This window comes from Pagrus major, chromosome 12 (genome assembly GCF_040436345.1).
Source record: "Pagrus major chromosome 12, Pma_NU_1.0".
Lineage (NCBI taxonomy): Eukaryota > Metazoa > Chordata > Actinopteri > Spariformes > Sparidae > Pagrus > Pagrus major.
Window position 1 is genome coordinate 20,901,412 of NC_133226.1, and position 27,997 is coordinate 20,929,408.

Sequence of the window (27,997 nt, forward strand, 5' to 3'; positions counted from 1 at the left end):
TCATCATTTCAGATTTTTCCATGACTCGTGTTTTTTGCTCTTAATATATTCATTTTGATCTTTACTCTTTTTTTTTTGTCATATTTTCAGTTGGTCGTTTCAGGTTTCTTCACCGTCGGAAGAACATGGGGTTGCGCAGGCAGGCGGCTAGTCACCTGCAACACCCCAGGGGTCCTGCAGAGGTCTCCAGGCTGCTGTCGGTGTCTGATGCCAGGGTCTGGTCGGTGGACATGGAGGAGATGTCATTTATGGAGGAGGAGGGAGGGAGGCTCTCGCTGCTGTTCACGGCTGCACCTGTGCTAAGGGAATCAACAGCAGCAGGGGGTTACAACGTAAAAAGAGTCCGGGTAAAGACACAGGCAGAAAAATACAACCACAAGAGATATATTATGTGTAGGTGCTGAATATAGCTGAATTTGTTCCGTGACATCGAGACGTTGAAAACAAAACACCTGTGGGACAAAACAATCACAGTGTGTCTATGATGAGACGGGGGTAAGTGAGGTTTGGGTCCAATGGATTTCACGGGAAAGATCGTCAAAGGCTGCAGCGTTTCATCAGTAGATGGTTTAAAGGTATAATATGTCACATTTTCAGATAACAACTCTTAAAAAGGACAAGGACTTTATTATATATTTTGCTGAGTTGTGTACTTATATTATCCAAAATGTTTCCAATAACAGTCAAACCCAGAGAAATCTGTGATCTCATTCAAGGTGAAGGTGCATTTCATTCGGTCGCCTGTCGCTTTAACTTCAGATGATACCTCAGAGTCATGTAAGATAAGAGTGTAATCAGCGACGCTCATTGTTAAACAGTGAAGACAACAACTCCCATGACAACGTCATCAAACCTCTTTTTTGTACTGTCAGATTGAGAGACCCACAGCAGCAGAACTTACATACTGTGCATTAACTGTGCCAAGTTATGATGGAATGTAACTAAGTAGATTTACTGAAATACTGTACTTAAGTACAATTTTGAGGTACTTGTACTTCAATTTTCTGTGACTTTGTACGTCTTCTTAACTACATTTTGTATTTTTTAACTCCACTACCTTGATTTGATAACTTTAGTAACTTTAGTAGTAACTTTAATTGAGTTATTTACTTTGCAGGTTACATACTGCATCAGAGCCAAAGGAGTGCATTTTTAGATTACAAACAAACAAAAAATTTGTTCCGATAATCAAGAAAGGTGGGTAAACAGTCGACCTATAGTATACAGAATATAAATACATATATATATATGTATAATCTATTCTTACTTGTACTTTTGATACTTAAGTTCATCGAATATCATATAGACTTTTACTACTTTTATTTGTACTATTTGTACGGGTGACTTATAAGCAATATTTTGACAGGATATGTTTACTTTTAATCAAGTGTGACTTTTGGGTACTTTCACAGTACTGGTTTTGATGCCAACACGTGTCAGTATGGCAGCATTTATGATAAATGCATTACAAAAGGGGTCTGCAATTGCTGGTTCTAATGGAAAGCCAGTCTTCATTTCATGACATTTTTCTGCTCAGGCATTCACTTTTTTTTTTAAATAACAATCCGATTTTCTTATGTTGATCTTGTTTTGAAGTCAGCTGCCGGTCAACTTTTTGAGATTCCATTAAAGAACTCGTCTACGCAGCTGTTATTTTGTCATTAGAAATGAGATTAACACTCTATTAAAGACCCCAGACGTCTCTGTTTTATGACTTCCTTGCATGAACTGACTCTCTCTCTCAGCCTGGATGATATTTGCCCATCAACGCGAATGGTTTTGAGTATTAATGGAGGACTGGAGGTTGACACATCCCTTTAATATCACGTGGATCTGGGGACAAACGTGTGTTAATCTCATTTTCAAAACGAAGGAAGAAAAGATGACCCACAGCGTTCAGCCTCTTTGGACAGCACTTTCATCAAGGGAGCAGGTTCTGCTCTCTTTGATAAGTTTATGAGCAAATCAATAAAAGAACGGGCAGCCTGCTTTCGCCATGGGAGGAGGGAGAGTGAAGCCTGATTAAAAAGGATGGGGATGAGAATATAAAGATATTGCCAATTTGAGGAAATCGCTAAAACGACCACTTTTACCTCCAAGCTGTAGTCCTGTAGTTCCTACAGAGGACATGTACAGTGCAGGCAAACTATAAATCTGCTGTTTGTGTCTGTTCCCTGTGGGAGCTAATTGCTTAATGGAGATCGGTGGGCACTTCAGCTGACCCAAAATAAAGTGGAGAACAAAGCAGGATTAATGGCTGCCTTTATTTCCAGCAGTCACTTCACCTGTAAGTGCAGTAAATATCTGTTCAAATTCAACAGGCGGGTGCCGTTTTAATCTTGAAAGATGACTTGATCATAAAACACAGCAGTAACTTTAAGAAGGATTACTAAAATGGAAGATTAATTAAGCTTTTAAATCATAAAAATAATGAATCATGGGAGAAACTCCAGCAGAAGTTTTGATGTTGGATTATAACTCTTGTTGTGTGTCGCTCTGGCACCAGCTAATAAAGTCTGAACCATTTCTCAGACGCCCTCTGCACTCAGTGAACTACTTTTCCATCTTTTGATAGAAGAGAGGCTGGTGTGTGATCCATGAGCGCTGGCCTGGAAATATCTCGATAAATAAGAATTACAGCATTAAAGATGTTAAAAATCTGCAACACACGCACGTAGCAGCACAAAGTTTTTTGCTGCTGCAGTAAAACACTGCCGTCTGCAGCTCCTGCACTGCACCGATAAACTCAGGATCAGACATCGGGCCAGCCCATCTGCTTAATTACTACTGGATGGCCAGAAAAACAGGAGAAAGATGGAGGGGAGGAATTTGTGGGAGAGAGAGTAAAGAGGAAGAAGCAGCTGTTGCGTTACGTGTTAAATCCCTCCTGTGAGCTATTTGACTTTCTGACTATAAAGCAAGGAACCTCTCTCTCTGTGTGTTTGTCCATGACTTGATAACCGTTCATCTGATCTATATCACACTTGGTGGGTGTACTGCTGAGGACCCAAGAAACTGCAGAGTCAAATTTGGTGCAATTTGGACTAATTCAATGTTAATACATTTTGACTAAAAAGCAAACACCACTCTGTTGTGCTATTGTGTCCATTTCCCTCCACGTTCATGTGGCAGGTCCCTCTCCTGGTCAGCAGATGTTACTGTCTTTGCAGGATTACTTTCAGTTTTCTTTTCTAATCTTCAGAATGCACCTGTTTTTCTGTTTTTTAACGGAGAATGGCTGTTGTTTTAACCTCACAATAAACTATTGTTCATATGCATCACAGATGAGTCTGGATGGCCTGCTCACTCTGCTAACATGACTCCACACTGCCTCTCTGTGGCCAACTATGAGAACAGCATTCTCTCGTTGCAGAGTATGAAATGTCAGCTGCAGCTGAGGACCGAAATTTCCCGTGATGGACCCCAAAGGACCCAAATCTTAAGTCATGACATATACATATACACACATACACTCATAGAAGTACACACACCATCTGCTATTACACAATGTGCACTAAGAGGCAATCTTAGCAGTTACTGATTAGCTGTTCTGCAGTGCAGTTTAACAAATACACTTGGCACAACACTACACAACATTTAACTGTAACAAGAGATGCAGGACACAGAGACATATGGTCAACAACACGATGGGTTTATCTATTTACATTAACTCCAGTAAGGTTATAGTAAATTCACTTACAGAGCGATTAGGGTTATGCACTGAGAGTACCTGAAGGTGAAGGCTGTCCCTTCACAACGCCATTCTTCGTTCTCTCCTCAAAGTTCATCACCTCTTTGTAGATGAGTTCTGCCGAGGAGCAAAAATACAAATTGGTACATAGATATACATAGATATATATAATAGGTTTTTAACTTTTTAACTAGATGAAAGGTGAAAGTGAAATGGCACTTCGTCATTAGTTCTCTTTATTCAGCTTTATAAGACAAACTTCCCCAAGGACCAAAACACAAAATATTTATTTCTGACTGACACACTATACTCTGAACTGATTTCCATTATTTCTCACCTTTCCATTCATCAATGGAGTGTTCTCTTTCATCCAGCTGCTTGTCGTAGATCTGAGGGGGAGGCTAAAGGGGAGAGAGCACAACCAGCAGTTTAGTTTAACAACACGGTCAACAAGACTCATTTCACATGACATTCATACAGCTGATAACACTGAATATCTTCAAGTGGAATTCACAACTTGGATACAAGATTTAAAAAGTTGACGTGATGATGCGTAGTAATTGGCTACATGTAATTGTCGACTGATGAATAAAAATATGAGGATGAACAAATATCTGAACGTGAGATATTAACGTAGTTTGAGACTTTAACATGAAACTTATGTGCACAAAGACATGGGGAACAAAGTAGTAGCACGTGTGGATTAAGATGAAAATAAACAATGTAAATGAAGGAAAATAAAATGTATTTATCCTTTAATCACATAAAATGTTGATTTGATTTGCAAATTTAAATGTTAATACATCATTTGACCTCAGACACACACATAAAAATATTTCAGACAGTGAGACAAGAACAAATCCAGCTAAAGTGCCTTTGTCCTTCTCCCGTAGGATTGTCGCTTCATCTAGCAGGACACAAATATGCTGTCTGGCACCCAGTCAACCCTTCTTATCACTCATTCATAGTGATCCTGCCCCAGACACTGACACTGTAATCTCACTGCAGGTGACAGGACCACCCAAACACCTCTCTGATACGACCTTGGAGGGACAGTTACAGGTCAGCACTCAGCAGGAGACACAAGTGAGAGGTTTTTCCCTCAAACAAAGATCTACTTAATACATTTTCTAACACAGGAGTTATCACTTCCTACCCTCTTAACGTCCTAAAACGGCTTTACATGCAGCCTTGTGGACGTAACTGTAACTCTTATATCTGCAGCTACACAATAATGACTTGTTAGAATTTGCAATTGTATTCTAGGGTTCTACTTAAACATGTACACAACTGTTCAGAAGTTTGGAAATCCCCTGTTATATTGATGTTTTTGGCTATTTTAACATTGATTACAAGTAAAATTCTGACACTAAATGCAGTATTTACACTTGAAATAGTTTTGTTTCCAACAGAAGAATAATTAAGTGATTAAAAACTTAAATTTAGTTGATGCCCCTGCAGTGATGCATGACTGGGGAGATTACTGTTGTGACTATTTATTCTGCCTCTTCGACTTTTAATTTATTTTTCATTCCAGAAATCATAAGTGATCATTAATTACTAAAACACAACAGTGGAATTGGGATCTAATTATTGGTAACACATTTATATAACACACATTATAGTTAATGATGGTTATTATAAAGTGTTAAAACCCTCTATTTCTTATTTTAACTTTAAAAGTGCACTTTTTAGTTTTGGAGAAGAAAAATTTGAACTCAGAATTTTAATTCTCTTTAATAATCTATTATTATAATAATATACAAAACAATGAGGTAGTAATACAAACTCAGAAATATTTATTTTTTCCATAACTGAATAAACAAGCTGTTCTCAGAGGAAAACAAGGTCCCCAGAACACTGTTTGAAGCTAGAAAGGTGGCAGGGTCCGCCACATATAAACAAAGTAAAACAGTATGAAACTGTGTTGTCCTTTAAAGTAAGTTTGTTTATTCAGTTTATTCAGTCATGAAAAGGAAGAGAGTTTGTTTATTTTGTTTGTTTAGGCATAAAAATAATCAGTGAGTGAAGATCTTTCTCGTCTGATTAAAATTTCTTCCCCAAAACTACAAAGTGCACCTTGAAGAATTGCTTTGCTAAAGCAGCATGTATTATTGTGCATCTGGCACTGAAACAGGAGCCTGTTCCTCTTTAAATCTGCACAGATTTTGATGTTAAGCTTCCAATTTCTCTTCCCAATTACTGGTGACTTCTTATATTCTAATTTAACTGTTGCTCATGTGTTTGTTTGTCTCTTTCTGCCCTTTCAGTTGTCACTCTGATTGAACCACTGTGCAGCATTTTATTCTCCATCTACAAAACGTTACACTTTGGCAAAAAAATCATACAAAATAAGAGGCATGAGAAAGTAAACCACTATCTGTATCTGTGTCTATATCTGTTCAACCGACTTAATTATCTATATCCATACTCAGAACAGGCAGGGATTAATCTGTGGGTGTGACGTACTGGAAGCTGTTCATTTAAGCTTGAAATTGATGTAGGTTGATCAGAAGTGCCTAAATTGTATTATTTATTCTGAAAACTTACAGAACAGCCTCAGAATCGAGCTTCAGGTGAATGTTTTTGATCACAAGAGTTAAATAACTATTCATGGAACAACTTTTAAATGAAACTTCTGTCAGCTTCACAATAAGGATTTTCCTTCATCGCGAGGACAGGTATTGACACATTTTATTCGGATAATACTAACATTATCTCTAGACGCATTTTCTCTTCCCTACAAAATAACATCTATTTGTAAAGAGGACTTTTTATACCCTAAAAGCATGAATGACCATTCAAAAAGCATAGAGTAGTCTTCTCAGCTATCTGGTTGTATCTAATCCAGTTTTTGTGGCAGGCAATTCCAAACTTTGGAACAGTAAATATCTAACAATTCTTTGTTATCATAATTAATAATTGACAGTGCTGACCCAAATATATCCAAGAAACTCTTTAGTCTTTCTAAACAAATGTCTCATTGAATTATTTTCTTTGATGTAGGGCGGTTGTTATTTACCATGGATATTTGGATGAGATCTCTGGCCTTCATCAGCATGAGATGACATTAGAGAAAGGGAAAACAGCAGAAAACGTGTTGAAATGCCAGTCACAGCCATATTATACATACCACATCAAGTCTAACAACAATATCATCATGAAAACCATCCAGAACTAGACAACTTAGACAGGTGCACAGTCATGAAATCCTCTAAAAATGATTCATAATTACAATGGAGGTGTGTTGCGTTAGGCAAAAGCTAATATGTCAGAGATAGACTTCACGGATCAAAACAATACATTTATCGGCTGGTCATGCACTCATTGGTGTGTTGCGGCATGTAGAAGTGGTATCTGTACGACTTTATAGAACTGCAGATGGCTTTTTCCCAATCTCACTGTCACCTCATACTAATGAGGCGCTCATGAGAGAAGTTAGACTTCACTGAATCGACCAGAAACACAACCAGTCTTACATTACCAAAACAGAAAAGTCACTCTTTATAGCAGCATAAATTGACCATCTTTAACGAAGCTGTCGCAAAAAAAAAATCTATTTTGGTAAAGCTATAAACTACATCTTTCGAAAATCAGATATAAACTATAAAACGAAAAATGAGATAAAAATGAAAGTGAGATGTGAACCAAAAATTTCAAATAAAATCATGCACTGATGCCGAACACACTGTTAAAAACAGTTAATCATGTAATAAATCACTTATGTTTAAAAAAAAAGCTAAAAAAACGAAGGGAGACATCGTCGTTATTTCTGCACACCAACGCAAACACAAAGTAAACAGTGCTGACCATTCAGAGACAGGAGGAGAGGATTGAGCTTGGGATCAATACACAGCTCTGCCAAAGGCCTACTCACCGCCTCCACCTCAGCTGGATCATACCACACGTTGATGTAGGGGTGCTGTAAGGCCTCATCCACCGATATCCGTTTAGCGGGATCGATGATCAGCATCTTAGACAGCAGGTCTCTGGCCTGGCTAGCTGTGGTTTGAAAACAAAAACATCTGGTGAGGCAAGAAAATGTTCTTCTATGGCGCTCTTATTCCAAAGGGAAATTGAAACATGATAAGGCAGAGAGGGAGAGAGAGAAACAGCAGGGATTAAAGAGAATAGACAGCAGCAGTTTATCAAAGGAAAGCAGAATCTCACAAAGACTCAATCACATGTGGGTTTGCAAATAAACAGACTACTTTTACGGAGTTAGAGCTCTGGGAAACGGCATTTTGACCGTTTTTCTATTATGATAATCCTGCAGTACTTTATCAGCCAACCAGATCTGTCTTCCTCTGTTACATCAAACTGAATTCAAGATTCTGTCTAAACCCATATTCACATCAAACCTAAACTTAAATGTTGGCAGTTTATGTTTGGGTAAACCACTGATGGATTCACATTTATGCCTGTCACTGGTTACCTACCAGATTGAACATTTGTAGCGTTTCAACATTTGTAAGCGTCATATCATGGGGCATTTTTAAGGAGGCGATATCCGATTTTCCAGCCATGTTTGTGGAAGCAAAAATTGAATTTTTTTGGCAAGAAGTTGACATTTTTGATGGGAACTTGGGACATTTACAGCCATGTTTGTGGCAACAGAAAATGGCTATTTTTGATGGGAAACCAGGACATCTATAGCCAGGTTTGTGGCAACAAAAACCTGATATTTTGATGGGAAGTCAAGACATCAAAACCCGGATATCTTTGATGGGAAGTCAGGATATATACCACCAACTTTGCGGCAACAAAAAACAGATATTTCTGACAGGACGCGAGACATCTACAGCCAATTTTGTGACAACAAATAACAGATACTTTGATGGGAAGTCGGGATGTGGCAACAAAACCAGGTTTGACGAGACCTCAGGACTTCTCCAGACGTTTTTGTGCAGGTATTTTAGGCACAATACATAATCTTTTCCAAATCTTCACTACATAGTTTTTGAACCAATGCATGCTGGGCATTGTCACAACATAAAATAAAAACTCAACGGAATCAGACATTACATACTCCCACTAGTGTCTTCTCTAAATGTAGTTGAAAAGAGGCTTTTCAAAATGCCGTCAGCATCGGTTCAGTTGGTCAGTCTCTCTTCCTCCAGGCCCTCTTGGACTGATCTGAAATCGAGAACCCTTAAACCGCACGCCATCCCTCTCCTACACACACTGACCCCACTATAAATAGCTCTACAGCAGCAAACAACTGAAGAAACTGAACTGAGAACAGAGAAAGACAGATGAGCCGAGCGCACCGTCTGCATTTTGCCTTGGCATTGACGCGTCAACATCGCTCTCCTTCCACCTTTCCTTGCACCTTATCTTATCTTTCCTCCCTTCTCTTCATCCTACAGTGCTCTCTGTCTGTCTCTTCCTCCTACAACTCAAAAATACCAAAGCCCAAAGGGACGTCTGCCTCACTTCCTACCTGTGACAGTACAAAACATACAAAACAGCAGCGCTTCAACTCGGTCTCACAGCCTTCCAACTCTCTCTCTCTCTCTCTCTCTCTCTCTCTCTCTGGGTGCATTTCCTTTAATGCTGTCACTCACAGCAGGAAGCAGCTAGAATACAGAAGTGATTCAAGAGAGGTTTACCAGACGGGAGCTTTGATGTGGAAGCGGGGCAACAGAAAGGGGACATTTTTCTATATCTCATTGGAAGGATTTTCCACTTTTTAAAGCACTGGGAAAAGAGATTTCAGATCTCAGCTGAGACAGACACAAATAACTGATGTCCTGGTTAACCTTCTGCATGAGAAGAGATTAAATTCACCAAGGATCAGAGAATGGGGTTCGGGAAAACACATTTTAGTTTCAGTTTCATGTGGAGGCCAAAAGGCAAGTTGTAAATAAAGTTTTATGAGGTAAAAGTTGACCTGAACAAAAGTTTTATTTCCATATATGACTAAGGCTTCACAAGTGGGAATTCCAACTTCAAGTGGCATCCCGTTGTACTTTCTCTGGGAGGTAAATTGCAATGTGTTGAAGCATAGGTAGTCAACACTGCTCCAATACTGCAGAGCTCCACACGATAAGGAAATTAGTATGTGTGTTTGTCTATACACATAACGTGCAAAACCTTCAAATGCTGATAATCGACCAATACAACGAAGGACACAGACAGTGGACAATTAGATTCACAGTTCTCACCTTTGAGTTTGTTGTGCTCAGAGTCAGCAGGGAAAAGGCAGTCGGGGAAGAGCTTGGGAAAGGTGAGGCCTGCATACTTTGGCCGGTTCTCGACATAGTTCCTCACTGTGGGCTGAAGCTTCTTCATGAACTCTGGTGAGGGGGTTCCCAGCTGCTCGATCACCTTGTTCCACTGGTCGATGTCTGGTGTGGCGGGTCGGGATTAAGGGAAACACACAGTATCCTGTATGCCACAGTGTCCACTCAGGTTGCATTATTATGCAGGAAATAGTTATCTTTTAATCTACTTGTAAAAGATTGGACTAATGATAATGGAGGCTGTGAGACCAAATAAGAGTATAATGTAAGTATCATCACTTAGGAAACAAACATGTAGACTAAGTCCCATTTAACCCCCAAAGTTTGTCTCATTAAACACACGATATGTAATTTCTGCTGCAAGATGTTTCCCTATCAAAAGAAAACAAAAGGCAGCCGCTGCAGCTGCTCAGAGCTGGCTGGACCTTCTGGAGGAATAAACACTGGGAGTACCATCAGATTCTGCTCTGATCCAGAGCCCTTTACCAACAGTAGGAGAGCTCAGAGATTACTTTTTAACTTTTCAGATTAAAACGTGGATTTATCTTCACTCCTGTTCATCAACTTGACTGCAGCAGCGATCCGTGATGGTGACCTCCGATGTCCGGTGTTTATGTTCTTGTTTTTTAAACCCTTGTTTAAAAAATGACAATACCTTGTAAAATTAAATTTAATCTTTAATCTTTCAATCTAAATTAAATCTAGTGTTGACTGCTGACTGGAGCTGGAGTGGAAATGTGCTTTACTTAATGCACGGTATGTTACAGAGAGGCTAGGGGAAGAAGAAGAGGGGGGATGCACGTATCTCAAGTGATCCCTTGTTCCATATCACACATGTAAATTCCCTTTACAATATTGAGTGTATACTAAGATGGGTAATAAAAGGATTAATGTGCCTCCTGATGAGAATATACAGTATATGAGTTTTTAATTAACAAGACGTGTTGCATGTACTTGATGTGTACTGTGCAGATATGGCTGTGGAGTGTGTCAGCCTTCATATATTGTTACACTTCCAATGACCCCCTCCTCCCCCCATGTTCTCACAGAAGGTGCCAGTTGAAGCAGTTAGCTGCCAGGGCTGCCAGAGATCCCCATTACTTCATCTTGCTGGAACGCCACACACTTCCACCTCCTTTTTGTCTCCATTGCACATTGGCCATGATCCACACAGTGTTCAGTGAGGCAATTTTTTTCTCATCCACTAAAGTTCTTATCCATGGCTCTTTGGCAAGTTGTTGGATTCGCTCAGACAGCTAGAGGTGTTTTTCCACGCCGTGTCAAAATGTATGGCGCTCCAGGGCGTTTGGAGCCGTTCATGTCTTGCACCTGAACGTGACTGCTGTGAGGGCTTTCTACGATTTTTCAAACAGACTGAGGGGATGGCAGGAGGAGAAGGATACGGTCAGTCCCAGGGAACAGCACTGTCCCTCTTATCACCTCGCCAAAGATGCAGCCGACTGACCACATGTCCACTGCGGTTACACACACAGGCACATGCACACACACATCGCGTTATCTATCAAAAAATCACACAATACTTCTCCTCCTAAATGACTTAGTATAAAAGCGCATATAAATCCTGCATCCCTGTGTTGACTGTTCACTCATCACTTGCTAAGCATGTGTCAAAATCGTCTCTTATCTGTTCCTGTAAATCAGAAAAATATTTGATGAATCACGTTGAACTCGAGGGTGCATTTTTCCATTTTAACTAGCTAGGTATCCTATTTTATTATTCATTTCGTGTTGTGTGAAAGAAACACATGTCAATCGGGCCATCCTAAATAGTACAAGTATAGTCAAGCAGGCTGACTCTACAGAAAGTGCAAGCGATGTTAGCCCGCTGCAGAAGCTAAGCCTATATATAAAACCAAGTGGAAAAGATTTTAATATAATATATCCTCAGAGTTCAACTGATAATGCTTGATTTAAGGGAATAATGTGTGTCTGATGTTATACAGCTTTCTCAACATATGCATACAATATTAAAAATGTTTAAAGATTAAAGATAAAGATTTTCCAGTATTTCTAACTCCTTCCTGGTCAGGATGAAAAGTTAACAGTGCAGTTACTTCACTGAAAAACACAGAATTATCATATTCAGCAAGCTAATCTTTACCAGCACGCTCATTTAAGTGTAATTTTAGCATCAAGATGGCTAGTTTTTCTATACCACACTAACGTTACAATGCTAATACCAAAGATAAAGTTATATCTACCCAGTGAACATTTAACTGTTTGGGTAAAAAGGCATTCAATTAAAAGTGAAAGCCGTAGATTTTATATCATTCTTTTCTTTCATATGTGCTTTTATATCATTGTGGTAAGAAAGGAAGGGAAGCCCGACAGCTCTTCCCTGCCCATTAGGCTAGTTGACCGTTAGCTTGTGGGTAGCAAGCAGACAACAGAAGCTAAAGGAAAACTTCAGTTAACAACAAGTAAGGTGTAATACGTTCCTAAAGTTAAGTGATACTTTGCTATATCTGTATAATATAATAATCTCACATTATACATTACACAGTCTATAATTACGCTGTATGTAAAGCCACAAACAACTCCAATTCCCTTGCCAACACTCCACAGCCACTTATTTAACTCACTGCTGTACTAAATGGCCATCGAACAGCGAGTCACCCTGAGGCTCCCGGTGCTGTGACCTGTGTAGACAAACGGCTACTCTTTATCATCACTTGACAGACACTCAGGAAGGTGCGGATAACTTGAGCCAGGTCAATACTGCAGGTCGAAAAGTCTATGCACTAAATTAAGATTAGCAACAACAGGGTACCAGCCCAGAACTGATCTATAAGCAGAAGATTAACAAAAGTGTGCGTGACTACGGTTCATTGATCTACAGTGAGAGAGGATGGCGTGTTAGATGATAAGAATTTCATGTCGTTGTGAGAGCAGAGACAGAAGGAGAGAGATACTGCAGAGGTTTTTCTCGAGCTCTCCACAGCGTTAATCTTTCAGGGACTGCAAGATCACTGATGTGCAGGCCAGAGCATGAGACACAAGCACCTGCAGGTACACTGGGATCTCACTCCTTATCTGCTTCTGAACAACTTACACTGAAATGATCATTTTAAAGCATGATGTCCACGTTATTTAAATTTTTTGTTAATGTCAAGAAATCTCATGACAAGACCAAAAGTTAATCTGTTCTGACCATGTCTGTGGCTCCCCGTTTGAAACCTTAAAACCCGCCGGTTGCAAAAAGAAAATCAATTGTATGTAAGCTTATGAGAAAATGACCCTACTTCTCACTTGATTTATTACCTCAGTAAACAATTTTTCTAATGAATTTATGGTCTCATTTGCAAGTTTTAAGTCTTTTTCAATACTACATGATGTTTAGTTTGAAGATTATGTTCCCATTTAGAGTAAAATAGATGATAAAGCAGGGAATGCTTTAGGGCGTGGCTACCATGTGGTTGCCAGGTCACTAATGCAGTGTGTCCTCTCGAATTTGGTCTTTTCATGGGATGATAATATAGTACACCAAGACTTAACATATGTAAATGATTTCTACCTTGCATGATCGGATTTTTAATACTTTTCCATCGTGGCAGCTGTATCTGACGTACTACACTTAAATGAGAGCGTGGCTGTATAAAGTAATAGAGCTTTCTTTTCCTCGAATTAAGGGTCAACTGTCAGAAAATGAATACAAGATAAACCTTCCTATTCTGTAATAGAAAACGAAGCAAGACCTTTTCATGATGACACATGCTAAATATGCCTATGAAAATATATTTTAGAAGCACACACACAGCTCTCTCTGCTCATGTGTGCTGAATTATTTTCTACCATTCAGTCCTCAGTTGCTACATTTAGCTTAGGACAGCCATTTCAACTGAAATACTGACTGCTCTTGGCGCTCTGTCCCTTTGAGAATGTGGTGCTCTAAATAACCAGACGGCATATTCCAAGCGTCCTGTTGACGAACAGTCCAGTCATAGCAGTTAGCACAAAATCAAAGCAGTTGAAGCTTGCACACCTGACAAAACCAGAAACCTACCCCACCTTAGTCTACACCTGTAACCTTAAAACTTTGCTCATGCTGCCAAGTGGGTTCAAATAAGCCGCTATTAGCAGATGCTCAAATTGAACAAATTAATTATTCATTATTATTCACTGAATGCTTAATATTTCTGACTCATGTGTGGGCACCTTCATGGCAAGATGAGCTTCACGTGTGCACACATGTGCGCACGCTCAGCATGGGGACTGTTTATCCAAATCCATCCTACTGACAGAAAGAGTCGTCTCTGGGATGCATTTACAGCTCGCTCACAGCAGGAGAACGCACCAGGTAGCGTTTCAGAAACACTCTTAAACATCCAGAGACAGAGAGAGGGAGAACGTGCTTCTGTCAAAATATGAAACTGAATAAATCGTATGATTCAGACATACTAACTTGCAGATTTATGATGCTTAAAAGTGTTAAAAGATGATCAGTCAGAATGGATACGGACATGTGTTATAAGGCAGCCAGATGTGAGTGTGGTTTAGTTCACCTCAGTAACATACAGAGAACATCAGGCCAGGCACACCAAGTAATCTTCAAAGTGAACGTAACCAAGAAATGTAAAATAATCAACCTAAAGTGAAAAATACCACGTGAAAGGTATGATACTGTTCTTATACACCTATAGCTGCTATTTCATTATTTGGATCCATCTTGAGTCAGACACTTGAAACCCAAAATGGATGGTGGCATTTAAAACAAAGAATGATTGATTTCCATTATGTGCAGCAAAAAAAACCCACCTCTAAATAATAAAAAAAAAAAACTGTTACCATTAGATAACGTCGCTGTGTGTTAACAAGGATACAGTCCCGGCCAGGGAAGAGGATTTTGTGGCGCACCATTTCTCCCATAATGCACCCCACCGACCATATATCCACTGCACGCGAAGAGGTGAGCAAAAGAAAAGAGAGGAAGGCAAAAGGTTAGTGTTAGACACATCAAGCTTTCTGGGAGAAGAAGAGGAGCAGCGATTAGATACTAGCTGTTATTCAGTGAAGGAGACATAATTAGTGAGGAGCATAAACTGGAATGAGATGCATATAAAGACAGAGAGCAGGAGAAGAGGAGCGCAGAGCCTTAGAAGGACTAACTAGCAGCAGCAGAAGTCAAAGCCTCGAGCCAACAGGCTTCCATCCATGGGAGGAATACGGCTAATGAGTCATAACTCTTCGGCTGGCGTTCCATCACATGTCTGATGTTCTGGGGGCTTTTAATCAGTGACTCATACCTCCGACACTTCAATACACTTAAGCTCATTTACAAAGTGCGACTCGACCGGAAATGTGGTTAAGATTTCAAAGCCTTTCACGTGGGGTCATTACTGGGTAACACGTGTAATTTCCTCATTTTTTTCCTGATCATTATCCCCATGAAAAGATGAACAATGATATTTTTTGCTGCAATCAGAAGATCCTGCTGTTCTACTGCAGGTAAGTCATCAGGTCCCACTGGTTTAAAAAGACATTACATACGGCTCACATAGACGTGCTGTTGCTTTAATGTAATTCGCTTCCTTAAAATGACTTTGACAACAGGTAAATGTGAGCTCCCTGTCTGTATCAACCTTAGTTTCCCCTCTTTACTGCCACCACAAGAAATTTGGTGCGGTTCTGGGAAAGCTGAAAATATATCTCCAATAAACACACTCAGTTATCATGAATTCTCACCATTCTCTTTGTATCCCATGCCCAGGATAACCTCTGGGGCTCTGTAGTATCTAGTCACCACATAAGGGGTCATCATGAAGCTGGTTCCCGCAGTCCTGGCCAGACCAAAGTCCAGGATCTTCAGGGTGCAGTCTGACTTCACCACTATATTGCTTGGTTTGAGGTCCTGGAGATGGGATAGAACAGGTTTTAATGGATAGCCTCTTTAAAATGGATACACTCTTTTGCTCTCTCGCCAAGAGACAGATTAAATGATCATTACCACCTTCATATATGTCTGTTAAACAGGAACTTTGCTGATTTTCCACCAGCTTGGTATCACTGCAATGTTGGTAGTATATGCAACTGAACACACATGATGTGAAACTCTTGAAACCAGTGTCTCATTGGTTAATCACTGCCTGTGTATTTAAGTCTGTGTTTTCCCCTCACTCTTCGTTGGTTTGACAAACACTTTGTTGGTTTGTTTTTGCAGGGAGTTAAGTTATTTGCTCTTGGATTACTCTCAAATGTGATACTCAGAGCCAAAACCAAGCACAGCCTAACTGGCAATATGTCACCCATCAGCGGGAGTGTTTATTGGTCCGGTGCGGCGCAGTGCATTCTGGGTGTTGTAGTTTTTCTTCTTTTTCAGGAAAAGGCAATACCACAGCCCTTTTTTCTCTGTTTTCTCTGGTCATGTAGCAGCAAATTTAAAAAATATTTGCAACTTTCTACAGCATAGACAGCCCAAGGGCAATTACTCCACTGGTGAAATAGTTCTTTAAATACTGTATTGTTAGCTTTAGCTTAGCACAAAGACTAGAAACGGTAGGAAACTGCTAGCCTGGCTCTGTCCAAAGGTGACAAAATACACCTGCCAGCACCGCTAAGGCTAAATAATTATCATGTCATGTCTTTTTGTTCAATCCATACAAAAAAAACAAAGCAAAAAAATGATGATGGTTATGTGCAGGACTATTTCAAGTTTTACTATCGACAGACATTTTGACATTTTTCCAATAATTAATTTTAACCAGAACTCCCTGAGACTGTATGTTTTTGAAGTAATAATTACTTTTTCTCCCAGTCAAGAATTGTGATTTCTTCTTCCCTGTAGCAACACCCACAGTTGACCTGAGGTGGGTGTAAAAGGCCACATGCTTCCTCCAATTAAACAGCCAGCAAGGAGCTTCACTGGGAAGATTTAACACATGTTATATCCCCTAGATCCTAATTCCCTTTGTCTCAGTGCTCTGTCCAATCAATCAAATCTTCTGGTGCATTGAGAAGGACATGATCGCTCTCAGTCTTCCCATCCTGTTAACACTGCCAACTGTGTTGGCTGAGACAGCCAGCAAAGCCAGCTGGAAGCACCAGGGATTAAACCCTGGTCACTGCAGTGTTTTCTCTGTGCCACCTGGGTGCCACTGATTGCCAAATTGGTGACCAAGGTGAGGTCAAGGTTTATGACAAGTCTACTGATGTTAATCTGCCTGCACCACAATCTAAACTGTATTTAGTTGTTAAACAATAAAATTAAGGTGTGTTGTGTTTCCTACCCTGTGAATAATGCCGGCTGAGTGCAGATGTTTGATACCACACAACATCTGGTAGAGCAGGTAGGACATTCTCTCGTGGTCAAGCTCCATCTGAATCACCTGGCACAAGTTGGCATCCATCAGCTCCATCACTAGGTACCTGAGAAAAGAGTTCATTGACTCATGAGAGGTTGACAGCCTTTTTGGAAACACTGAGCAAAACATATCCATAGACGCCAATTCAACGTCTCTGTCGAACATTCAGAGGACGTCTACTGAAGAGCCAGAATGAAAGCTGTGTGATGTTTTTAGACATGTTTCTAACCTTCACTCTTGACGTCCCAATGACACCTTTACAGGGTTCAAAGTAAACGATTTTAGGACATATGTCATGATTTGGTTGGTTATTTCCTGTTTTATGTTGAAAATTTATCCTCATGTGTCAGGTTTTACTCTACCACTTGTCTGTTTTCTCGCCCTTACACCTGTGTTTCATGTGTTCATAGCCCTTGTGTATTTAAGTCTGTGTTCTTCCTTTACTCTTTGTTGGTTCCTCTGTGTCTCTTGTGCTCCTGTGCCTGTTCCCTGGTCCTTGTGTGTCCTCCGTCCTCCGGTTTCTCTTCAGTTTTGTATTTCTCTTTAGTTTTTTCCTTCTTTCCTTTCCTTTGCCTGCCTCTTGTTGTTTGCATTTTGTATTTTGTATTATGGACTTTGGATCTCTTTTTGTTGTACAGCCTGTCTGCCTCTGTGTCTGCACTTGGGTCCTCACCATTTTGCAAATCATACCGAAATTATTTTAGACATTTTTTTAACTTCAATTACAGACGTCCAAGGACAGCATTTTGTGGTTAATTTTTCTTGGACTTACTTTAGCTAAAGAGACAGGGTGGAATCAAACCTCCAGCCTCAACCTCAGCACAATGGGACAGACACTTAGCCAGGTGAGCTACCAGACACCCTCCAGCTTCACTTTTCAATCATAATAATCGATTGTGGTTTTCAATAAAACTGATTCCAGTGAAGGCAGTTTTACTGACGTTTTAGAAAGCGTTTTTTAGAATTAAAAAAAAAAGGTTGAGGCTGGAGGTTTTATTTCACCGCAAGACGCTTTCCTTTGGACAACTGTAGTTTAAGTTGAAAACATATCTAAAAAGGTGTCATAAAAACATTTTGAGCCTAAAGGTGTCACTTGGACGTCAGTAGTGACGGTTCAGAAGACGACTAAAAAAAGAAGTCACAAAACTTTTATTCTGGCTCCTCGACAGACATCTTCCGAACGTTCAACAGAGACATTGATTTGATGTCTTTTGGATAGGGTTTGCTTATCGGGATGGGTTATTCGACATTTCATGAGTTGGCTGTACAGTGAAAGTAATAAGCGAGATTCATAAACTGAGAGTCCATTAGCCCTGCTACCATTTCTGGCTGAGAAATGAAAGGTGCCACAAAGACACAGGAATCCCTCACATTAGACTCTCATTCATCATTCAGTATGAGAACAGGATACAATCAGCAGCTTCAGATTACACTACAGTACTTTCACTGACAACAATCCAGTGGTTCAGTTCTCACTACTGCAGGTGTAAAAGAGTAATAAGCACATTATTCCTAATAAAATCTGTCCCCTTTCTTTTGTCAAGTAGACAAGTAGCCTCCCTTTGCCTGTTACATGAGCTAAACTAATATTAATCATGGAAATGTAATTATGCAAAGAAGGGTTTAATATACTCACACATCCTGGAATTCCTCTAATGATTTCTGTGGCGTGAAGACATTTAATAAACTGATAATCTGAAAGAGAAAAGAGCATGGAGAGGATCAACATACAGCAGGGGACGGGTGTCATGGTTTGAGTTTTGTTTTTTGTTATTTCCTGTTTTATTTTGAAGTTCTGTCCTCATGTGTCGTGTTTTGCTTTTCATTTCCTCCCTTTGTCTGTCTTCCCGTCTTTTCACACATCCAACACCCTGTGTCTTATTAGTCAATAACCCCTTTAGTATTTCAGTCCTTGTCTTCCCCTCTCTCTTTGTTTTGTTGTCTGTTCTGTTTTGCCCTTGTGTCCTGTGTCTCCCTGTCCCATCTACCCATCGTGTTTCCAGTTTTTGGTTCCTGATTCCTCGCGTTATTTCTGGTTTCTACTTTGTTTTGCTTTTGTTTCTTGGATTTCTCTTGTTCTGTCATCTTCCTTTTGCTGCAAAATTTTTGGATTTGGATCTCCAGCTTTTTCTTATGAAAGCTCACTAATCATTGAGTTACTTTGCCTGTATGTCTGCATTTGGGTCCCCCTTTGTGTAAACCCGACAACGGGAAGACAAGTCGGTAATGACCCTGATGAAGGACACTGCTGAGCAAGAGACGGAGCAAACCAAAGAAGTGAGTTGGAACAAAAGAGCGTGGATAAATGTGAAAGAGAGGAAAAGTAGACAGAGAAGAAGAAAAGAGGACAAACTGCGGCACTGGAGATTACATTCATGCCTTGAAGTGCTCTCTGTTTCACTCTCCTGCCAGTTCGGTACATTTCTGGAGGCATGGAATTTAGCACGGTCACAACATTGCAGTCGCTCGTCTCCGCTTTGTAGCGAAGGGATTTATCGAGAACCAGAAATAGACACTGACTGGGTTAAAACTGCTTCATTCTGACAATGGATGCATTTTCCTTCTTACTGCCCCTCTTCCCCCTCGGCTGAGTCACTTACATTTTTGTGATTGACACATTTCATGAGTACCAGTTCCCGGTATGCCCTCTTGGCATGGGTCTGGTTCTGGAAGGGTCTGCTCAGCTTCTTGATGGCCACATTTCTGTCCAGGACAGCATCGTAGCCCGCACTGCAGAAGAAGAAAAAAACAAAAAATGGACAATTTAGTATTCAGAGCCGGCTGAATCACGCTGTGTGTGATTGCATGACATTGTGACAATCCACCCTGAAAGTCATCGGTCACAAAAACAAAAGGATTATTTTTCACTTCTCCAAGCAAACAAAGTCTCACGGAAATAGATGACGGATGACTTTGTGTTTTAACGTATAATTTTATCTGGGAAGCCATTTTCTCCATGGGTATTGTTAGTAAAAGAGAAACATTAAAATCATGTTCAGACATTTTGAGGAATTCACTTATTCCCTTTTTCATGCAGAGACGCAGATCAAATCCAATATTAAAGGTCAGAAATTGTAGAAAGTAAGCTTTCTTTGTCTTTTTTAAGAATAATTAATAATAAAGTAGGTCTAGGTGCTATATAATAGTGGCTGCTGTGTGGAACTGGCCCTGCCTTAATCTTGGTCTTGCCCCGGTCTCAACACCTCAAAGTCCTGGTCCTGTCTCGGACTCGATACAATCAGGTCCTGGCCATGACTTGGTCTCGGTTAGGTTTGAAACTGCACCTTCAAACGAGCCTTTTGTAAGGTTGTGATGTCAGAACTATACAGTCAGCGCCTCCAGCACTGCAGTAGTTGCAAAAACACCATCAGAGCTGATGAGGAAACATGGTGCGTGGTGCCTGCTCAGGCCTGTGAGAGCTGACCAATCAGAGCAGACTGGCCTTAAATTGAGTGAATAGAGGTGCTGCAGTGATGGACAGCATTAGAAAAATATTCTGTTTTTCTAAGATGAGGAGACACCCACATAAACCCTAACCTAAAAATGATAATATAATACGGGAGCTTTAATGCTAATAAAATCAATTTTGTTTATCTTACAAGAGCTATTGTGTGTTTGTTCGTTCGTTAGTTTGTTCGTTAGTTTGCTTGTTTGTATTTTTACTTGTTAATGAACACAGCCAAAGAAGCTCATTTAGTGCGGGTAAGTTATGTGACTATTAGGCTAGCAGTGGGGTAATAAGCTTAAGACACCTAGTGACAGCAGACTCGTTTTTCCTTTTGGACTGAGCCAAGCTAGCTGCTCCCAACTAAGCTAAGCGTCCCCTGGCTCCATTTTCATATTTACAGATAAGAGAGTAGTATTGATGGCCGTCATTTTTGTACATTAAATGTGTTAATCAGCTAGCTTTAGAGGTTCTGGTAGGCAGAAACAGTATATTATATTATTATATTACCTTAGGACAGAGCAAGCTAGCTGCTTTGCCCCTGTTTCCAGTCTTTATTGTAAGCCAAGTTATCCAGCTCCCTGCAGTAGCTTCATATCTGACATATCTAAAAGATGGTGTAATGTAAGTTATGTATTGTTTCTTCTTCCACGAAATGGCTCAACCCATTTTTGAGGTCATTACAGCTGAATGAGTTCTTTGCTGGCTCAACACATCCCAACCCCTGAGAACCTGTGGGATGTTATCTCTTTGTGTAGATTTACTTTTGCTCTCAATGTAAAGCAGTATGGAAAAAAACAGCCATAGAGCTGTCATGCGCATCACATTCTCAGCTATATCTCCGGCTTTACCTCCTCTGACAAATTCTCCCTCAAAAGTGCAATAAATTGAGTTTCGAGGCATCAGTATTCAGGCGCACTGCAACCCTAACGAAGACGACGACACTGTGTGTGGGTTTTGTGTACGGCTGGGTTGGATACACTGTGGGTTCGTCGTGTCTCTGGAGACTGCAGGCCAGGGATGGTGTGTGACCATGGAAACAGTGGAGCTTCATAAAAGCATTGATCCAATGGGGATTTGAGCCTGTCATCACTTTTTTCTCACTGAGTGAAAGATGATGTCATGACCAGCTAAACTACTTAAAGCCTTCATCCCTCCTAAGATGCTTCTGAGAGCTCATCCTGACCGAGCACACGAGTCATGAGGGCAGAGATGTGCACAGATTGTTGGATGTTAGATGTGGGCGACAACACTGGCAGAGCGAGTCTGAGCTGAGACAAGTTTTCCATCATTACCATGTTCTCAGGCTTTACGGGGCCAAGTGTCTCCTGATTGCATAAGAAAAACAGATACTGTACTAACTGTTGATTGCTTTTGGACTGCGCCCTGCTTGCATGTATTGTATTTTCATCTGTGTCTCAGCTGTTGTATGTTATAACTGTTAGTAGACAGGAATTTGACTGTCTGAGCAAAATCCGACAGATGTTTATGGACAGTAGATGTGATTATGTCATCCATTTGGAGAGGCTCATGCACGGTAATCATCACATTGTGACAAAACCATTCTTCTGTCATAAATACACGTCACGGTCATGTCGTGTGTTGTCGACATGCTGGTTAACATCTAAATGAGACTATTTCAAAGTGTGTTCTGTTTGATCTCTATAATCAGGAGGATATTATATCAGTCTTCGGGGTCTTATGTGGTTTGGATGTGGATAATACCATCACCATATGACAGCAGATGACAGCTGGGGGCAGAGCCAAGCAGCACACAGCAGAGCAGGTTAAATTAGATTTGCACTGTCTCCCTGCCATCCACATCTCTAGAATATCCTTCAAATGGGCACAATCCCAGCATTAGCAGTTACAGCGTGCCCAAGCTGCTTTGCAAATGCACAAAATTGCTTTGGAGCGGAAGGAGAGAAGGGCCGAGGGCATGGGAAGCAAAGGAAGGACAATGAAGGAGGGCGAGTGGAGGGCAGGGGGGTTTAGAGTGTTGAGAGCCAGAGATCATTCAAACTATACATAAGAAGCTAAAACACGTCGACGTGGGTCATCACAGGGAGGGTCTCCGTGGCAGGTATTTCACCACAGCGACACCGCGTTAACATAAATATAACTTATAGATCTGTTTGGTGGAGGAAGACTGTAAGATGCATTCCTTTAAGTGGAGCCTTGGCAGTGGTTCCACTGCATTCTGACAGGGCAGGCGTGAGATGAATTACAATGAATACGAGCTCTCTCTGCAATCTGGATTAAGGATTCACTTAAGTGCCCATCCTGTTAGGCCCTTATGGCCCGCATATCCATATTCCAAACAGATATGTCTTCAGCTCATAGCGCTGGAGAGGATATGAGCGGATGTAGTGAATCCAATAACAGGAGTGGCCACATGCTCAACATATATGACAAAAATCCTGATTCCTCTGCTAAATATAGTGATTATTTGTTTTAAGCATATGTTGATAACAGTGTTGACACAAGGGATGCAAATTTCAACCAATCTTTTTAATTGATAGTCAGTTGCCTTAACTATTAATAATGTATTAAATACAGTATGCTCAGTATCTTTCCATTAAAAACAGTTTTAACCACTGACTTGATCTATGTTCGATGCAGAATCAGAGGAGGCTATATTAGGAGTTAAAACAGATGAAGTAAACAACAAAGTTACTGAAATGATGAACTAAATAACACAAAACATTTTAATTATGGAGCTCCCATCTGTCGCTATTCAGCAACTGGCACGACAATATCCAAACTCATACTGAGGCTACTAAATGGATAGAAATGTAATAATATCAGTTTGTAAAGAATGTCAGTACCAGTATTTTGTATTTCCTTTTCATGTATTTGATAAGCAAGTATTTGTAATTTGTAACAAGATACTTTCTGATGTATTTGTGCCTGTCTCCAATTGTCAGTTAATACAATTAATTTATTATGATCAATCCAATAATTGATAATTAACATTCATAGTTGATACTATGACAGATAATTAAAGAGGCAGCATCAATTATCTTTATCTTTAATACAGAATATATACAACAACTTTATTAGGCCTGTTGTGAACTTTAATGCCCTCTATCTAGAAGGTTGCGGTAACACACCATTAAGCTGTTACGTTATGCTACTAGCATAGCCTACAAGTGATTGTTTGTCCACATCAACACACATGAGGTCTTTCATTACTACCTCATTCAGCTAAAACCTAATCATAACTCATTTTTTCTCATTAATTACAAGGATTTTCACAATAAAGATCGAATATGTTGACTTGTAGTTTTAAATAATATGTTTTGTGACTCTTGACTGATCATAATTTGAATGAAAGGTTTGTCTAACTGTTGAATTGAAAATAAAAAAATACCAGCATCAGAAAACATGAACTATTCAGATTGTTTTTCTCTTTAAAGAGAACCTCTTCCTGTTTGACCACAGGATTAAAATCCCAAATATGTCCAAATGATCCTTTAAGGAAATAAAACATTTCTTAATTCACAAGATTGACGATCTATTTTCCTTCATCCCAACATGTCTGCAAAGATGAGTCACATGGTTGCATACTGTGCGTACAGATGTTGTGATTGGTCAGGCATGATGGAACCACATCAGGGTTTTCTGGAGAACTGAAAATTTGACTTCCCGGTTGCCAATTTACAGCATTTTTAATCATGGGAACTTCTTACAATTGCCTGAAATTACATTTTGCAGCCCTCACACAACAGTGAAAACAATTAAGCGGAGATTCTCCTCCCTTAATAAACCCCCACAGCAATAAACTACAAGACAATTAAAAAAACAACTAACAGCTAAATGAGATAATTAAACATTAAATGCAGCATAAAAAAACACATCAAGTACTGTGATATGATGCAAAAAAGGACATAAAACTTACCAGACAATTCCCTGAGCCCCAGAGCCGATGGGCTTTAAATTCTGGTAACGTTTTAAAACTGTGAAGGTGGAGTCTCCCACTTCCACACTGTAGAACTGGTTGTCCACTTTGCTTTTGCTCATGTTGTAATGTTTGGCAATATATGACACATCCACTTGTTTTCCAAAACCCTGCATGAAGCAAACACAAGAGAAAAAAAAAAACTTTGTTAGTGATGATGAAGAAGATATATGTGTTTACTTACCTGGCAAGTAATAAAACTTTATTTATACTGCACATTTATTAGAAAAAGAACAAAAAAAAAAGAACCACCATAACATAAATTACTTATTATGTTATTTTAACATAATAAATACATGGCTCAATAAATTATTAGATATGTCATTAACTACAACAAAAATCATACTAAAAATAAATGTGGGCATTTTATAAATGTATAAAATGTATTTCACATTTTATACATTGATATTAATATTTGGTGTTTTAAATGTATTTATTTATTTATGTTTTTATGTATTCTTTTGCAAATTGCAAAGGGAAAGGATACAGAATGAATAAATTAAATGGAAAAAAGAAATGAGAAATTAAATAAATAAAGGATTTAATAAAAATATAAACAAATACATTTTATAAATCAGTCAATTCCCACATTTATTTTTAATTTTAATTTTTTTTAATTTTATTATTATTTTATTCCAAATATCCAAATAGTACAAGGCTTCCTGATTGCAAATTATTTGCACAACATAATATAGAAATGAAAATTTGAGGAAGTAAAATAATAATAAAGCACAGAAAAAAATAAATAAATGACATATTCGAAAAGGAGTGAGAAGAAGCATAGCTTGTTAGCTCTCACCCCTTTGTCTAGATAAAAATTATATATATATATATATATATATATATATATACATATATACATACATACATACATACATACATACATATATACATATATATACATATATACATACATATACACACGCATACACCCATACACTTACATACTGTATACACATACACATACATATACATATACATACATACATACACACATTCACATAGGCTTCTCTACCTCTCATCACCATGCCACATCAATTAATAAATAATAAACACCAATAATCATTAATGATCATTATCCATTGTCCATCCATTTAATATCATGTTTTGATTTAATGACATAATAATTCTTTATTGATCCATGTATTTAATTCTTTATTTATTTTTTATTTGGCAGTTTCAGTCCTCCATAAATAAGTTCAAGGTTGACAGATAAGTATTGTATGCAATTCCTGTTGCATTCTCTGTAGTTTTAATAAATAACAATTCACAAAATCATCTTGACTGAAGCTGTTACATTGTAGCTGCCAAATTATATTTCTGTTGCTGCAAATATTGGGAAAAAAACAGGATGAGTAACCTTTATTTGTCATCAAAATAAAACATATTGCATCATCTATGTTATGAGGCACCAAATTTAGCTTCTGCGTGTGTGTGTGTGTGTGTGTGTGTGTGTGTGTGTGTTAGGGGCTCGCTGGTAAGGAAAGGTAGCATAAACAGGACAGGACATACAGTACAGTTGAGTTTGTACTTACATTGTTTCCATGCAGAACTGTAAACTCTATAATAGCCTCTTAATGACAACAGTGCCACTAACGTCCTTACTGTATTAACGGGACTAAAGACATTACTCTTTTATGAACGTGCTCACAATAATCAGGCTATAATTACTTGGGCAAAGCAGTCGAACAAATGGTGCCGCAAACAAAAATATCAGTTAATTACAGACTGGGTAATTACAACACAGCTCACAGACCAAACAAAACTGTGTATCACTGAGGGCCACGAGCTAGAAACACTTCCCACAAACGGCATGAAAAATTAATACATGTGATGTAATACATTTTAATCCAACATGGCCGGCAAGGCATCCAAATCTATGATGGAGTTATTTCAATACGCTGGCCTGCAGCCTTCACTGTACAGCCAGCGGTACCTAAAGTGGCTATTAAACATCCAGCCACACATGCATGTGTAACGCACACATCCCATGCAAATCGTCTTAATAATTTGAGCTACAGTGGAATAGCCTGTAGCAAACCACGCAACCCTCACGCACACTCGTGATAAAGACGGCACAGTTTATGAAATTACATCCCCACAGGAGTTTTTCATTTACAACTCAAGAGGAGATGGGCGATTACGCTTCGGTTAGGAAGACACTTCAACTGTTTTTGTCTTTAGTTGAGATCCCAGTGTCAGATAAACACTTGAACCTTGGAAGCAGGTTCACTTGAATTATTAAACCTGAATTATTTTTAGTTTTGCATGAAATTAATTAGCGACGCAAGGCTCACCTTCTGAAAAGGAAAAGTCTTTTCTGCAGCGTATTTTAGATATTCCAGAGCTCCTGGTGAATAGTGGAAACTATTTTACATTTCTCATTAAAAATCTAGCAGGATTATGCTCTTTTTAAATCTCTACTCTAAAAACAACATTATGTAACTTTTTCACCTTAAAATAACAGCTTCAGAGTGATTTTGATGGTACAGTGTCTTGTAATAGAGTGAGTGTGTCTCTGTCTCAGCCACTACATGTTGACTACTTTTCAACATATAACATTGTTATAATGAATGTTTTGTTTGTAGTTAGCACCTACATTACTACATCACTCAGAAACTGTGGGGGGCGCCAAAATCGCACAAAATCTCTACATAATGTTGCTTTAAGTAAATGTTGCTGATGCAGCCCAGTCACCAGAATAAAATGTTGGCATTGTACTTCTCTGCAAACCACAGATATGTTATATATTATACGTTTCACACATATCATATCAACTTTCAGGGCTGAACTAAACTTTTTGGTCACATCGGTGTGCCTGAAATTTAATCAGATTTTGACAAGATATAGAGACAATTTGCTGCCAAAAAACAAGTATTTTTAACAAGACGTTGGGACAATTTGGAGCCGTATTTGTCGTGACACAACCAGGTAAGCCAAAAAATGAACTTTTCATAACCCTAACCGGGTGGTTTTTGTGCCTAAACCTAATCAGACCATAAGCACAGCACTGTCACAAAATAAAATAATAAAATTAGCTTAAAGAAACCTAAAAATGCAACGTAAGTTTCAACATGTCCATGGTTTACATAAACTTGCATTTTCGACATTTTTGGGTTTCGCTAATTTTTGTAAACTCAAACTGTCATTTCTCTTATTCATTAACACACAGAACAACAGAACAACATCACCACAACATATAGAGCAATGAAGGGGAAATGGTAGTGAATGAGTACTGTACCTTTTTTACCTGTAAGGAACACACACCTGACAAAAGGCTATCTTCACATCCAGGATTGGTTGGCTGCAGTTATATAAGAAATGTCTACTCATAAA

General features: G+C 39.1%; 1 protein-coding gene across 9 annotated transcripts; it reads right to left on the minus strand.

Annotated features, from left to right (window-relative positions):
* Nucleotides 1-151: 151 nt before the first annotated feature.
* On the minus strand, nucleotides 152-27,997 carry mapk10 (mitogen-activated protein kinase 10). Of its 9 annotated transcripts, XM_073477791.1 has the most exons (13): nucleotides 27,929-27,997; nucleotides 24,602-24,771; nucleotides 19,856-19,985; nucleotides 18,892-18,950; nucleotides 17,181-17,319; nucleotides 15,640-15,805; nucleotides 14,778-14,849; nucleotides 9,859-10,041; nucleotides 7,569-7,693; nucleotides 6,714-6,740; nucleotides 4,029-4,092; nucleotides 3,731-3,808; nucleotides 152-294 (listed from the first exon to the last, which is right to left on the minus strand). In XM_073477791.1, the coding sequence occupies exons 1-13, from the start codon at nucleotides 27,992-27,994 to the stop codon at nucleotides 152-154; spliced, it is 1,422 nt and encodes a 473-aa protein (XP_073333892.1). In that variant the 5' UTR covers nucleotides 27,995-27,997. The 9 variants fall into 9 exon arrangements, with proteins under 9 accessions (XP_073333892.1, XP_073333884.1, XP_073333885.1 ...); XM_073477783.1 differs by lacking the exons at nucleotides 6,714-6,740; nucleotides 14,778-14,849 and adding an exon at nucleotides 11,340-11,411 and having other exon boundaries at nucleotides 27,929-27,994; XM_073477784.1 differs by lacking the exon at nucleotides 6,714-6,740 and having other exon boundaries at nucleotides 27,929-27,994.